At 37.9% G+C, this 17,108-nt stretch overlaps 1 protein-coding gene across 7 annotated transcripts in view; it reads left to right on the top strand.

Moving 5' to 3' along the window:
* The window catches only part of neo1b (neogenin 1b), a 128,293-nt gene that overhangs the window by 27,299 nt on the left and 83,886 nt on the right, over positions 1-17,108 (top strand). For all 7 annotated transcript variants that reach the window (XM_079858905.1, XM_079858906.1, XM_079858902.1 and 4 more), the window contains exon 2: positions 15,380-15,697. In XM_079858905.1, coding sequence (XP_079715031.1) covers positions 15,380-15,697 — 318 coding nt within the window. The remainder of the gene's footprint in view (positions 1-15,379; positions 15,698-17,108) is intronic.

Genomic DNA, 17,108 nt, shown 5'->3' with positions numbered 1-17,108 from the left:
CGGCTTGATTTATCATCTCGGCACCTCTATAGGCAGTGATGTATGACTTCCCCTCTGTTCTTAATCTCACCCTATAGAGCGATAAACACCGCCAGGTCTCGTCCTCGACACACCACTTTTCATGCACAGGAAAACTTAAAGCATGCATGCAAAGTTTAATGTATTTGCATTCATAATTAATGCACACATTGCATGCTATTTTTTTCATGCTTGAATTGTAACGCTAGCTTAATGCTTAATGCAATGTATATTTTGAATCATTTCAAACATATTTATTTACATGGAAAAAGTCATTATCCGTGTTTTTGTTAACTAAAACTATATATATAAAAAAAATGTTAATCAAAATACAACTGAAATAAAATATAAATATTAGATGAAAAACTTAACAATAGTAATATTTCCTTGGTAACTAACTGAAATAAAATAAGTTGAAGTATTAGAATTGGCTAAAATTTAAATAAATATCAATTAAAGCTAAATTTAAATATAAAGAATAAAGACAAAAGCGCATAACAAAATTACAAAAAGTTAAACTAAATATAAAATGAAAATATAAAAATAAAAGCTAATTCAAAACATTAGTAAATGCTATAATTAGGGATGTATCCAAATGAAAATTTTGGCCGATACCGATAATTCTTTATATGTGACAGCTGATAACTGATATATTGCCCGATTAATCTAAATCTAAATGTTGATATAATTTTTGAGAGCCTGATTACAAAAACAAAAGTCTCACCATTAAAAGCCATGACCCAAGCACACAATTATGATGTTCTCATTATAATGTTATGTAGCTTATATGACAGACTTGCGCTGCACATGTTGCACTGAACTGTATTTTCCTTTTTTTAAGTGATTTCAATTATATTTCAAGCAATTCAAAACCGTCATGGTGAACAGTGCGCATCTGAAGCGTCTCAGCTGAAGGAAATAATACATTATTTATCAGCTTTAATACATCGGACAAATTTTCTTATCATGCCAATAAAGATAACATAAAAAATGAACGTATATCGGCCGATACCGATATGGTGGCTGATATATCGTGCATCCATAGCTATAATAGTGTATATAAATGATACTAACATAAAACTGCTCCTTACTTTTGGTTGTTGTTTTCAAACAGGTTTCCCGAAATTATTTCGTCTGCCAGATTAGAAACAGATTGATATCAAAAAAGTGTTGCGCTACGTCCGAAATCTAATACTTTCCCACTATATACAGTAGTGTGCAAAAACAGTATGCCGACGTTTTAACAGTCGCGAAGTAAGTTGAGATTCAAATGTAGTCCCTATTACAGACTCCACGTTTTCGGATGTACCATTGATCTCACATTGAATCAAGTGCGTTGCATTGTGGGCTACAGTGTTCCATGCAAAAAGTGTGTATGAGTACTTCATCCAGAAAACCCCCAACTGTGCACAGTATACATACTGCAATTTAGCATGCAGTCATCATCCATCCAGAAGATTCTCCAGGTGTTTGGTTCAGAGGAGACGACACACACACAGCTCACAGATGTCACAGACGGGCTGGTAAATATTCTGCTTGCGTTCTGTTCAGCTGTGAAGCACCTGATGGCAACATGCTCTCATCTTGCACACACACACGTGCAGTGTTTTATTTCAGCTGCTCGGGTCAGTCCGTCCTGCAGGTTCACTTGCTTCACGATAACCCATCGCCCTTTGACGCGTCAGCTGGGATCTGAACTCGCACTACTGCTGAATGAAAACTTTGAGTTAACACACTTCGCCTAGTACCTGGAAACATCAAACGCAGTAAAAAGAACCAGAGATGAATTTGAGACACTTGCAGTACACAACAAGAGGACATGCATGGAGCAGTGTATCCCACAATGCAGTGTGCGTAAAATTGTTTATCTTTGTAATCTCAATCAATTTAATTTCCACTTTACCCATGCATGTTATTAGATGGTTAACCATTTTTGCTAATTCTCTTTATTTCTCTAAGAAATGCATTACATTACTTAAGTAAAATGAGTTGTGAATGGTGACTTTGTGACTAAAAAAGTGAAAACTAAATGTCCTTGCACACCAGTCCAACATTTTCATATGCATTTTTTTGTATTCGTCATTTGGTGGCTCTGAATTGTCAAAACACCTCTGAAAATGCTTGCTACATATGTGCAAAATGCATAATAATTATTTTTTTAAACTAAATTTTTTTTTTTTTATGACGGATGAAAGTTTCTGAGGCAGTGTGTAAACAAGAGGTCGTATTTATTTTTTAACATGCAAAAATTTCGAGAATTTCAGACTCAGTGTGCAAGGACCTTAAAGGTCCCGTTCTTCGTGATCCCATGTTTCAAACTTTAGTTAGTGTCTAATGTTGCTGTTTGAGCATAAATAATATCTGTAAAATTATAAAGCTCAAAGTTCAATGCCAAGCGAGATATTTTATTTAACAGAAGTCGCCTACATCGAACGGCCCGTTTGGACTACATCCCTCTACTTCCTTCTTTAATGACGTCAGTAGAACAGTTTTTTGACTAACCTCCGCCCACAGGAATACTCCCTCAACTATACCGAAATTTGTTTATGTACTTGCGCACTTCTTATAACTTACTGTGTTTACTCAGCTCTTACGGTGATTTTTCTGAAGTAAAACTGACGCTTCATCTTTTGTGTGATGTACAATAAACTTTATTAAACTCATCAGTATATGTTTGATCATCATTCAGACAGCAGACTTGTAGGCTATTAATAAATAATGGATACATACAAGCAGATGACAAATACGTTATAATAACCGTAATTAAACTACTAAACTATACCTGTTTCATCTCTATACAGCACTCTGACTCTGTAGGCATTATTGTCCGACTCGAAATGAACACCGTTACTGAGAGTTTCTGATATTATCATCATTCCGTGAGATGAAATTGTCCTGAGAGACTGAGCGCGAGCTCATGAAGCTCCGCCCCCTGTGTCGTCCAGCAGCAGCTCATTTGCATTTAAAGGGCACACACTAAAACAGCGCGTTTTTCTGTGCCCCAAAAAATGACAATTTAAACATGTTGTAAAAAATGATCTGTTGGGTATTTTGAGCTGAAACTTCACATACACACTCTGGGGACATCAGAGACTTATTTTACATCTTGTGAAAAGGGGCATAATACGGGACCTTTAAGAAAATATACTTCATTTGAGTTTTCAGCACTGCAACAAAAAACAGTTTGAAACATTTAGCGCTACATGCTAAATGCCGTTTTGCATGCCTTTAAAAAAAAAAAAAAAAGCAGTATACTGGATATACTGCTGTTTAGAAGTGCATGTTTCTTTACTTGTTTTCTTAAGTGACCTTTGGTTCTGTTCTTTGCTCTTGCATCTTCGACCGCGTGCATCTGTGCGAGCAAGATAAAAGACTAAATGATGCATTTTGAGGGAGAGTGTTGAAAAACTCTTAAATGCATCAAATCCAGAAGAGGAAAATCTGTCAGTCTAGCTTGGGCTCTCAGAGAGATGGGTCTGATATCAGGCCTGTAATTACGCAGGGATGTGACTTGCCTTTCAAAGCAACAGGGGAGAATTGGTAGGAGGAGAAATGCAATCTTTCTCTCCCATCTTGTCTGGTTTAAATTATTTAACCAGTGCACAATGTTCGCAACTGTTACAAATGTTAAAATCCATGTTGAATGAGATGCTCTTGAATTTTCAGTGTGTGTGTTTTTTTTTCTCCTCTTATTGGTCTCCAGACAGGATCATGGAGGTCATTAAACCTCTGCCGTGCCCGTTTGGGTTCTGCTGACCTTAGCGGGCCGCTTGGCGCAGGAGGAATAAGAATCGGAGGTCATTGATTTGCAGTGGTGCTCTGGAATATCTTCTCTCGCTGCAGGGGAGGAACTGATGCTGGTTTGTCCGATTTCTGCTTTTATTTCTGGATCAAACAGGCTCCCCGTGATGCACTCATTGGTATCAAGCGGCAACCTTCCAGTCTCTCTCTTGAATCTGACACGGAAGTGACTTAAACTGCAATTCATCGACTGGCCACTAGAGACAGGCTCCAAAAGAGAGTCAATCCCATAAACCCCCATGTTAAAATGCCCAACTTTACAGCAGAAAAAAACATGTTTACAGCCTGGTGCAAAAAGTGGTTTTGGTCTATATAGCTAATTTTGCCCTTCATGATGACTGTGTGAGGAGGGTGAATTTGCTTATAACTCATCCATTTAAATTATATAAGCCTTAAAGTTTGTCTGTTAGCGTCACGTCACCTCAGCTAATACGCCTCTTTGCCCATTTTCGTTTATCCGGGAATGAAGCGCGGCCAAGATGGCGACGGCCGGCTCCGCCCACTTTAGGCTTCAAAAATGCTCTTCAGAAACTTACGGGTGACGTCACGGACACTACGTCCATATTTTTTTTACAGTCTGTGATAGTCTATGATTGGTATGTACAACATTTCCACACGTGATGTTCATTCCCATTTCCACTGAAATTGTGGTGGTTGGTTGGGGAAAGCACAAACCAAGTTTATTATATAGTTTAATTTAATCTTTATTTGTTTTTTTCCTTAGTTTTAGGCTTTTTGCATGTTAAAAACTAACTTGAAGACATTAATCCCGCCGTTGGCTTCTAACGCTAACAGGTTCGTTGTTCGAGACTCAGATTTTTCAACCCTAGAATTTGGTGGAAAGTGAAGAGCTTGGGTTTAGAAAACATTTGAGCTGCAACTCATTTAAATCCTTTTGTTAAACCTGACATTAACTCACCAACATGGCCAAACACATGGTTATTTAATCAAGGTCTGTCCTCCTGGCTTTCATTAGCATCAGCGAGGAAAGGTCAGTGGTGTGCTTATTGTTTTATGAAGCTTTAGTCTGAAACCCTGTGACTGCGGTAACACCGTTTCTAGAGTTTAATGGAGTGTTTGTGTGTGTTTTGATAGAAATTGAACCAGTGGTTTTGGAAAAGAAAACATTGGGGAATGTAATGAGGCTCAGTCTCTTAATATGCACCCATGACTTCCACTGTTTTCTATGAGTTTCTAGAGGATTTGATTTGATATTGATGATATGGGTTATGGGTTATTTGTTGGTGTGCTGATCAGTGTAGCTGCTCTGATACTGAATTTTCTCTTCTCAGAGTAATCAATGGCAGACGGTAAAGCCTGTGTGTGTGTGTGTGTGTGTGTGTGTGTGTGTGTGTTTGTGTGTGTGTGTGTAAGCTGTTGGAGCTTTCTAATAGAGCTGTGGGTGTCTCTTCATTAATCAATGTCCAAACTGCATGCAGGATCTATCACATATAGAGTAATGAAATCACTGCACACCGCGCCGCTGTTGTTCCCAGACTCGCCTTCTTTTAATTAACATTTGGCTCATTTTCCTCACGTTTAATCAGCTCTGAAAGAGAGCGTATCTCGAAGTGGCGCTCCATTGGTTCCTTCACGAGTCGGACTGAAGTCGGTGGTGGTGTGTGTGTATCTGGAGGGATGCCAGTCGGGTTTTTGGACGGCATCTGAGTGTTGACGGAGACGTTCTCTCAGATACTTTCTCTTTCTTTCCCCGTCTGTCTCTTGTCCTGTCCAAAACGGAGGCCTCAGGAATTGCAGTAAATGAAGTCCACACAATCGGGATGTAAGCTGGTGTTCAAAACTGGATGTGTGTGATGTAAGAATTTAAATATGTTGGCCAAATGTGAGTGAGAGAGTGAGTGAAAGAGTGAGCGAGTGAGCGAGCGAGTGAGCGAGCGAGTGAGCGAGTGAGTGAGCGAGTGAGTGAGTGAGTGAGTGAGTGAGTGAGTGAGTGAGTGAGTGAGTGAGTGAGTGAGTGAGTGAGTGAGTGAGTGAGTGAGTGAGCGAGCGAGTGAGACTGTGAGTGAGTGAGTGAGTGAGACTGTGAGTGAGTGAGTGAGTGAGTGAGTGAGTGAGTGAGACTGTGAGTGAGTCATCATACTCTCTCACACAGACACACTCACTCACTCTTGATTGATTGATTGATTGATTGAAAAATAAGGTCCTCACCAAGCATATTTATAATACATATATAATATATAATTTATAGTGTGTATATATATATATATATATTATAAATTATATAATATATATGTATTATAAATATGCTTGGTGAGGACCTTATTTTTCAATCAATCATAATTCAATCAATCAAATATAATATGTAATTTTATAATTTATAATCATTTATAATTTTTTTTTTATTTGAATACATTTTTAATAGTCAACAGTTAATTGAGCATGCTCATATTCTCTACTTATGTGCAATTTTCTTCACTGTTATTTAATGCTTACTTAATTTGAAAACACTAATAATTTAATGACACGGTTAAATAAAATAAAATAAATCCCAAACACACAGCTGACCGTTACATCAAAAGCAACTTTTAAAGGGATAGTTCGGCCAAAAATGATATTTAACCCATGATTTACTCACCCTCAAGCCGTTCGAGATGCATATGTCAATCATTTTTCAGACGAACACATTTTCAGTTATTTTAGAAAATGTCTTAGATCTTTCAGTGGTTATAATGTCAAGTTATGGGGTCCACCTCCTTCAAGTCCCAAAATGTGCATGCATCCTTCACAAAAGTAATCCATCCGGCTCCAGGGGGATAAACGAAGGCCTTCTGAGGGTAATCCGTGCGGTTTTTTGACTTGAAGGAGTGGACCCCATAGCTTCACATTATAACCACTGAAAGATCTAAGACATTTTCTAAAATAACTGAAAATGTGTTCGTCTGAAAAATGATTGACATATGCATCTCGAACGGCTTGAGGGTGAGTAAATCATGGGTTAAATATCATTTTTGGCCGAACTATCCCTTTAAAGAAAACTAATTATTTACTTTGAAATGTCTTTTGATGGCCAAATAAGTTCTCCAAACTCAATAAAGACCACGATGAGCTATATGTTAGTCTGCGTGAGTGCAGGTTATGTAGTAACAGTCGATGGGGTCATTCAAGGCTGGCTCTGAGAGCGGTCCCTGGGGGCCGACAGTCGAGGGCCCCTCAGGAGGTCCACGTCAGCGCTGTCGATGTGTGTTCTCCGGGAGAGAAACGAGCCCGAGGCAGCCTGTCGTCCCTGTTTTGGAAGGGGCATTCCCAGTGGGACTCTCCTATTGGCTGATCCGAAGCGTCAGTCATCATTAGAGAGTTGCCATGGTGACGCAGTTCCCATCTCCCATACCTCACCAAATGCTTTCTGTGTCCCTGAGCAGAACCTGCGTTACTGTGTTATTGTCTTGCTATACACTTTATGAAAAGGAAAAACTTTGTATAAATATCGTCCAGGTATATTGATATAAGGATCATCCAGCATACAGAAGTTCATATTTTCGTAAATGATAAATTCAGATGTAAAGTAAGAGGTAAAGTTGTGCACTAGTGCTGTAAAGATATGTGCAATAACAAATTTGAGTTAAAAGCGTATTGAAGTGGGAGGGGCTTGTTTCATTTTCGTTTTTTTGCGGTCAACAACAGTGAATATGTGCATGTTTCTTTGTCCTTCCCTTTTCAAAAGTGTTCCCAAATACCAATAATTTAATGTTTTTTTTTTGTTTTTAGTGATTACCTTTCCATTAAAGTATGACAGTATGTGAATATGGTAATGATACATACATACATTTATATATATAAATATAAATTATTGGTTGTTCACTCTTGGGTATTCAGTGACCGATTCTTCTTCTTTTAACTTTTGGGCCCTCCTAATATTGAATATTTGGTTATTTAACTGCTCTTTTTTATATTTTTGTAAAGGCTGTATTTATCCAATTACTCTGGCTTGCAAACAAGTCTCTAGTCCTTCAAATCTTCAGAGAACAAAATATAAAGATTATAAATCCACTTCGTGAAAAAAAAAAAAAAAAAACCATTAAATGATTTGTTCACAATATGAGGGTTTTGATATTCTCACCGCTCGCTGAAACAAATCAAGGAATTATATGCAAACTTCTTCTCTCAGGAATAAAACTAATATTTGAGCAGACGTAGGTGAGACTTCAAAGACTTTCTTGTGTGCCCACTCCAGGAGAAAAAGATAAAGAAAGAGAAAGAGAATGAAAGAGAAACACTCGAGCGGTTTTACTAATACCTGCATGTGTTTTCCCTCAGGCGAGCTGTGCGCCCTCGACTCGTTTCAACAGGTTATATTCTCTTACACAAGGTTAAATGCTCGGCCCAAATATGAAATCTAGACACAAATGTTTGGCCCATTCTTGCATTGCTATAGCACAAATAAACCTCGGTACACAAGGGGGCGATAGAGTTTCCTTGAATCACCTGTGCCGTTAAACCATACCCTTTGGTTATTGGTCAGTATTTTTTTATTTATTTTTTTAGTCATTTATAAGATATAATTTTATTTAAAAAAAATTTTTATTGTGAATGCTTATTTTCTTTTTTTTCTTTTTTTGCATTTATATTTACCATGATTTAATGCTCACTTAAATTTAAAATTTTAACAAACATCGTTTAATAAAATTCCAAAATTGTTTATGTTTTTGAAAAGATGTTTTTGAAATGCTCACCAAGGCTGCATTTATTTGATCAGAGGCAGGCTAAATACACATTAATTGCGCAGATATTAACATAAATAAATACATAATCTCTGTATTACATACATAATACATTACATACATAATCTCCAATGCCATCTCTCTCGTGTTCGTCCATCCTCGGGATGCTGCTGTTCTTCGCGCAATTTTTTATCCCCCAAACTACTTCAGCGGAGCCTACACCAAACACAGATCCCTAAACCTATTGTAACCTTAACCAATGAAATTAGCTGCAGGTCGGGATTTCTGCTTAACTGGTTTGCACCCAGTGGGATTTTTAAAAAATGTTTATAGAAAGATTAAAAATATGGGAGAAATACGGGAAAATATTTAAACGGGATGATAGCGGGATAGCAAGGTAAAAATACGGGAGAATCCCGGGAAAAACGGGAGGGATAGCAAGGTAAAATACGGGAGAATCCCGGGAAAAACGGGAGGGATAGCAAGGTAAAATATGGGAGAATCCCGGGAAAAACGGGAGGGATAGCAAGGTAAAATATGGGAGAATCCCGGGAAAAACGGGAGGGATAGCAAGGTAAAATACGGGAGAATCCCGGGGAAAACGGGAGGGATAGCAAGGTAAAATATGGGAGAATCCCGGGAAAAACGGGAGGGATAGCAAGGTAAAATACGGGAGAATCCCGGGAAAAACGGGAGGGTTGACAGGTATGCAAAGAAATCGAACCACCCTCTGTAACTGTTTTTTGTCACGAATGTTCATTCTACCTTTGAATCAAGACTTGCATTGTTACAGAGAGGTGATCCTCCACGATACCCTCGTCTCCCAGAGGACAACCCAAGAGATTAATTGATCCCAGAACTATTATTCGTCATCATTACCCTCCATTTCCTCTTGCCATTGCTCTTTTGTCTCCAGATGAGTGTGGAATCACTGTTTTGCTGTGCTTTTTGTATTTGCCTGGTTTTGTAGGGAGCTAATGGCGTGTAGAATCAATTCCTTCTTGGCCCCGGTCCCTCTCTGGAAGCTGGATTGAAGTTTTGTGGACCACTTTTCGTTTAGAGCACGGGGATGTGTTTTGGATTTTGTTTCGGGTTGAAAAACAACGGTTTAAGGGGCGCCGGCAGGGTAAAATCCAGTTTATGGCTTCAGACGGACTGTTCGTCTGCAAACTTGTGGTGAATGTGTTCCTTTCAGACCACAGGTTTGAACTCAAGGTGAAAGCGTTTTCCAAATCATCCAGCATGACCAGATTACATTGCCGTGGAGCAGAGCGTTATACAACGAGCTTCGTGTTGTTGTTGTTTTCCCGCTGCCAGAGTTCATGGAGTCAGACGGTCTTTTGGAAATAAACAGGAGGGAAAGTTGGTTGAACTTCAGCAGGCGTGGGGCAATTGCTTCGCATCGGATTTCACACTGTTGAGCCTTTGCCACGTTTGCTTGTTACAGTGGGGCTTTATTATTGTAATTTGATTAATGGCAAAGTCTTTGTCGGAGCCTTCTTCAATAGCGCCATTGTGTCAGTGTTGCAGAAGTGACTTCCCCCTCCCGCTGGGTCTTGAGGACTGCTGAAACCGTCTCTCGTTGGAGGGGGGAAATAATTTGACAGGCCCGCCCCCCCGTCTCCAGGACTCCCATAATGCCCCCCGTGGGCCCGGCTGCTTGTTCTCACTCGTGTGAGTGATGAAAGAGTGGGACGCGAAGAATCAGCCCTCATTGTCTTGCCATAATCAATTACCGTACTGCAAACGCTCCCCCTACACCAGCACCATCGCCGTAGTAAATATAGTCTTATAAAACAGTCACAGATTTGTTTTTATCATGCAGTTTGATGGTTTTACATGAATCTGAGCCGTTCTTAAGATACTAATATGAACCCTGTGTTGGTACATAATGTATATGTGGACCTTTTAATAAGGTTGCTTTCCTCATTTGTAAGTCGCCTTGGATAAAAGCGTCTGAATAAATACATGTAAATGTATTGGTAAAAAAAATTCTGAATGCAAAGCAAGAAATCAAGTTGTAAAATCGAAGCTGTGAACTGCAGATTAGTCACTAAAATTAATATGGAAGCTGGTTCACAATTTGTCGAATTTGTACTTCAGTATAAATTTAAATGAATATTATTATTTTATGTGTGTGTGTGTGTGTGTGTGTATATATATATATGTGTATATATGTATATATATATACATATATATGTATGTATGTATGTATGTATGTATATATGTATATATATGTATATATATGTATGTATATATATGTATAAGTATGTATATGTGTATATATGTATGTGTATGTATGTGTATATATATATATATATATATATATATATATGAATGTGTATATATATATATATATATATATATATATATATATATATATATATATATATATATATATATGAATGTATGTATATATATATATATATATATATATATGAATGTATGTATATATATATATATATATATATGAATGTATAAATAAAATGACTTTTTTTCGATAATTAAATTCTTTTATATATAATTCAGGCACTCACACTATAATTCAGGCACAAATATACAGTATATATTTGTTTTATTTTACATTATTTTACGAATATTTTTCAAAATATATCACTTTTAATATATAACTGGAAAATTTCATACATTACATTACAATTTTATATATTTACTTTAGAATTTTTTATTTCTGTATAATTCGGTTCAGACAACTTCAGTGTTTTCTGTACCTGTTTTCTGTAGTGTTAAGATTAATGGTGTCCATATCAGAAAATTATGGAAATGATAAAGGGGCTTCAATGCCTGAGGTGCTTCTTTTCTTTTCTTTTTTTTAGGGTTTTCATATATACCAATTGTTGTTATGGCGCTTTCTGAAAATGTAATTGGATATATTGTAAAATAATATGTTGAAATATCAGGTAACTGAATTATCTGATTGGGTTAGTGGTTGACGTTAGGCCTTTGGTTCAATGGATTTGTATAATTTATAATCCGACAGCTTTGGTGTTGTCAGTAACTTGCTTAAAAATGGTCCATTTCTTGACAAAAATGGATGCTATTTTAGTGCCTGAAGAAGGAAATGTGGTTTGTTAGTTCAATATGTGCCTGATGTTGTGGGTGTCTACAGAAATGTATTAAATATAGCAAAATAAATTCGCAGAAATCAAACTAAAGCCCATGAATTACCCATAAGGTAATTGAATTAGCTGATTGGATCGGCAGTTGGCGAAACACTCGAGTTCAATCAATATATTGTCCTCGATTCTGAATGCATTGGGTTCTCAGTGTTACCAATAGGTGTGGAAATGGATTGTGGGATATGTGCCCTCTGGGATGCTCAATTTCCATGTTTTATGAGGTATAAATGGAGTCCCGAGGGAGAAACCCCACTCTATCCAGATGAGCCCCACTTTTATTGCTGTGAAGCGGCCCACCTGTCATCCACACGGGTCTTATGGAGATGGATTACATGTGCGGTTTCTCTCGGTGAATCTGTAATCTTGAGCCACAGCGTGAGGTTAAGTATCCTAACATGCTAATGCCTAACAGAAAGGGATGGGCGGGGGGAACAATGTGATTGGCTGATGAGTGTGAAGAAGTGCGAGGAGCAGCTAGTGATTACCTGTTGAGAGCTAATGACACTTTGTTTTAAGGTCTAACTTTGCTTTCAGCGTTAGATGCCAGTTTGCCCTCAATGCACCTGATGTTTGGAAGTGTTTGAGCAAATTCTGATTTATCTGAAGCGTTTGAAAGCGTCAGGTGGAAAGAAAAGTGCAGTTGCCTGAAGATGAAAAGACAAAGGGGAAAACACAGATGAAAGCATGAACTCTCTAATTGTGATTGGAGTTGGTTCAAGTGAATGTAAAATGAAGCTACTAGAATATAAATACGATGGGTTTTGTTCTTTAGTGGTCGAGAAGGAATGAACTGAGCCTCTAACTAATGTGAGAGGGAATGAATTGTGATGTTTTAAATGATGTAACTCAACGCTGTCTACAAAGCTTAAATGTGATTAAAACATTCTCCATTACAGTTTAATGTGCAGAGATAATTAAATGAGCCGTTTATGGATTCTGTCTGAAACATTGAGCCTCATTCACTAATTCACTAATATTGCATGTTTCGCATTGCTTTTGTGCTCGGAAACATTCTCACACTGGATTACAGCGGAGACTGCCGTTCGCAAAACCAGTTTAAACACAATACATGTTCTTACACAGGCCTGGACTACATTTAATCGTGTTACAGACCTCTCATTTGCGTGCATACACAAAATCAAATATTTGCCAAATTTTATACTGGTTTAATAAAAATAATACTTTTGTTTTTGTTTTTCCATTTTAATAATATATATTTATCATGTAAAATTTGCTTACATATTTTGTTGTTTCCACGGGGAGTATGTGATTTTTTTTTTGATTTTTTTAAAATATTATTATTAATAATAATAATAATAATAATAATAATATTTTTCACGCATGTTTTTTTTCCCCCTAGAAATAATATTTCCATTTCAATTATTATTATTTTTAAATACTTGTTTCTAAGACCATTGGCAGTATGTGAATTTTATTTATTTATTTATTTGGTGTGTATGTGTGGTTTCAGAATAAATTGTGTATACATGTTTAGTGTGAGCATATTGATGAATTATGATTTCTACTTGAAAATGGTATTTTTTGCAATTCTATTTGGTGCCACTAGAGGTGTGGAAATTAGAGGGCTAATTGATGATATATTTTATAGTTTATTTTCTTGGGTCTGTAATTGCAAGTAGGCTGTGGATGTTGATGTCTATAAACCCACGAGACTGTGGATGGGCAAATCCCCGCTTGTAACGCCAGCTCAAGCGTCACTATCCTTCCTTTCACGCTCATCTATGCTGCGCCACCATCTCTTAGTCTCTTAAGCGGCACTCATGCACATTCCCACAATGCAACAGGCTCTCAAACTGAAGCTTGTCATGGTCCGTTAAATGGAGAAAGGATATAGTATGTGACAGTTTAACCGATCGCCTTGATTTTGTTTTTGTATCTCCGCAACTTTTCCTTCCCAGCCTTTCTAGGCCACTTCTCGTTCTCTTCAGTCTTTGTATGTGTCAGTATCTCTCTCTCATTCACTAGTATGCCATTTCCCTGGAGAGTCCTTGCCCCTTTCTGAGAGGTCTCGCTGACTGAGGCGGTTTTGAAGTGGGTTTTCCTCAAAGTGTGCAGACTAAGGCTAACAGCTTATACTTATCAACCCAACAGCCTCATTTTCTGGCTGACTCGGGGCTTCTGGGTCAAGGATGCATCACTGTTGCCCTCCAACAGCAATTCTGGACTCCATCCGATTACTCACAGCCAGCCTGTGACAAACATCCAAAGCCACAAACAGGGGCACATTTGGCCACGTTAGTCCAAATGTTTTCCAGCTGGCTTCTCTACAGTTAGCATGCAACTGTGGCTTTCCTATGCGTTGCATGGTCTTTATTTAGATTGAGAAAACGCAAGGACACAAGTTTGCATGTCAAGTTTTGAACGCTTTCCAGTTTTAATGGTGCCAAACTACGACTCTCAGACTTGTGTTGGGAGCCTGAGAAACTCACACTAAAGGCTTCATTGTTTTGCCTAACATTGGAAATTAAATTGAGCCAATTATATAGCATCATTAAAGTAGCTAATCTGTGAATGGTTTTATGACATAAAAGTAATTATGTGCCATTTGCATCTGTTTCTCAGGTACCATTTTTTTATGAAGACATATTTTTAGTACCAAATTAGCTTGCGTGACAAACAAGCAGCTTCCGTCTCAGATTATGTATTTGGTGCTTTGTGTTGAACAGCAGAAGCTTGTCATTTCCTACGTAATTAAAGTACGAAGCAGCTTGCTACGTTACGCAAAGTCTCGCCGTAATTGTTTTCGCACAACACCACTGGTGCAGGTAATTGGCCATTAGTGCCGTCTGAACAATGCAGGTTGTTGGCTGAACACTGTTATGTTTTTTAATTATACGTCACTGTGAACGTCAAGCAATTATGTTGGTTTATAACTTTTCCCAGAGGTATTTTTGCTCAGTGGACAGGTGAAGGATTTGACCCATAAATGGTCTAGAATGAAAGTCACTTAGCCAACAAAATAACACGATGAAAGAGCTGTAATTTTGTGTTTTTGATATCATAATTTCAAAGATTATGTTGGTTTATTATTGCATGCAGGGTTAGAAATGAACTTTTTCACTCACCGGCCATTTTGACTACTAAAGTTACCGGCCATTCAGAACTTCTACTAGCCCAAAAAAAATTTGACATGAGAAGTACCAGATTAACTATGTCACAAATATATCTATCTATATAGATATTTGGATTTCATACATTCATTTCTTTGTCAAACAAAATCATCCGGCCATCTCTTCCCTTCCTCTTTCATCCTCTGTGTTTTCCTCTGTGTTTTAGGTGGACAGATCAATGTCTTTTCTGTTAACCAAATGCTTTTTAATCTTCGCTATTGCTTCAATGCAAATGAACAAGCGCTCCGTTATTTGTTGTGTAGTGACGTTTGTGTTCAAGACAGCCAGATATGAGCAGATTCTGACCAATACACTGTATTTAATATATCATGGAGACTCAAGAGTTGAGAATTTGCACTAAATCTGTGCAGATTTGTCTTACACACGAACTTCCCCAGCGAAGTGAGTAAACACGCCGAATTGGCTAGTGATTTGACAGTGTTACCCGCCAGTTGATTTTGACCCGCATTTGGCGGGATGGTGGGTGTTACTTTCAAACCCTGATTGCATGCAATTGGTGTTAATTCAAGAACTAAATTTTAGTTGGTCATACTAATGACAAAATGCATCTCATGCTGTAAATCCTGTAACACAATCTTCTCTCTGTCCTCAGGCTCTGCCATTCAAGGTTTCACCCCGTTCAGGTTCTCTGTTGAACCCGTGGACACGCTAGCCGTGCGCGGGCTCCCCGCTGTGCTGAACTGCTCGGCCGCTAGCGACGCTCCCGTACGGGTGGAGTGGAAGAAGGATGGGACGTTCCTGAACCTGGTGGCGGACGACCGGAAACGACAGCTAGCCGACGGCTCTTTGCTCATCAGTACGGTGGTCCACTCCAAACACAACAAGCCTGATGAGGGGGTGTACCAGTGCGTGGCCACCATTGACAATCTGGGTACCATCAGCAGCCGGACCGCACGACTCACAGTGGCAGGTATGAAAATTACCCATAAATCATGCCTTAATCCTGTAAAGCACACTATCATATATGATACACGACTTTTAAATTATCAACGTGATCTAAACCTGTTGCACACAATCTACTTCATGCCCTCTGTCGTCTGATTGGTTGTTTAGCAGGTGAAAGGCCTTTTAGTATAATTGTAAAAATGTCCATCTTCAGCTCGTGGTTCATGTCTTTTTTCTGCGAAATCTTTAATGATTTCTATAAAGATAATGTAAGTATATAACGTTAGTATATTTCAAGATGAACATTACTGGACTGAAGCAACTTAGGTTTACTTGATTATCCATACATTTTTGTTTAAAAATCAATCGTACGGGTTATATCAATCTGTTATAAAGATTTCATTGATTTGCAAGCTTTCATCTAACTTTTGGGTCATATCAATATTAGCAACTGCACCACATTGCATATTTTTGCTCAGTTTGGGACTCAACAATGTTTTTTTTTTTTTTTTCTCCTTCTTTTTCTCACTTTATCATACTACTTTAGCCCATAAAAGCCTGATGGATCAAATATGATACTCAACAAAAAACACTTTTTTTAAGACTTTAATCTAAAGGTTTAATAAAATTAACTCTTCCATTTCAAAGAAAATTCGATTTTTTATTTCTCAAAGTATTATTTCACATGTCAGGCTTTACAGAGTTAATTAATATTTTTGTAACATTACAAGGTTTTTTAAGGGTTACTCTAGTCTGAATCTCAAACAGCATGTGCTCTGACCATCTGCTGCATATGAAAATGGCAATATCTTTCTCAATATCCCCATTTTTCTGAGTCAGGCTGAATGAATATCTATCACTCCATTGGGAACGCATTATTCTGTCAGAGTTCAGAGCTGATCTCGGATCAGTTTTCTGCAGCCGTGGGTTTTCCTCTACAGAACGTGGGTCAGCTCATGTAGTCGAGCTTCACACTATGCTATGAATCTAACAGCAGGATTAGTGTGTGTTTGAACAGCAGGGTTAGATATCATCCAGGCCTTCACAGTTTGCTCTGACTGGAACCTCCATTTCCTTTAAAGACGCCCAGCAGAGTTTTCCACTCTTTGCTAGTTTTACTTCTTAAGCAAACGCAGTTGTAGTGAGAAAATCCAAAGGGAAGAACCAGAATTGATATAATATGTTTATGTAGCATCCCAGAAAATGATTTAAGAGCTCAAAGGTTGCTCTTTTGGTTGCTCTTGGAATATTTAAATGGTTCATTTAAGTATCAACTTTGCCTCAGATGTTTCTCCTGAAGTTCCTTAGAGGAAGAAAAACAGACACACTAGTCAATAGTTGTCATACAATAAGAGTATAGACCTATTAAATTGTGGATAGCCGCTCAGATGAATAATTTTATTAGAAATATTGGAGTTCTTATTGAGATCTGTGAC

The sequence above is a fragment of the Squalius cephalus genome, assembly GCF_949319135.1.
Source record: "Squalius cephalus genome assembly, chromosome: 23".
NCBI classification, from domain to species: Eukaryota; Metazoa; Chordata; class Actinopteri; order Cypriniformes; family Leuciscidae; genus Squalius; species Squalius cephalus.
The sequence above is the reverse complement of the archived record's forward strand: the minus strand, read 5'-3'. Positions and strand labels throughout refer to the sequence as shown.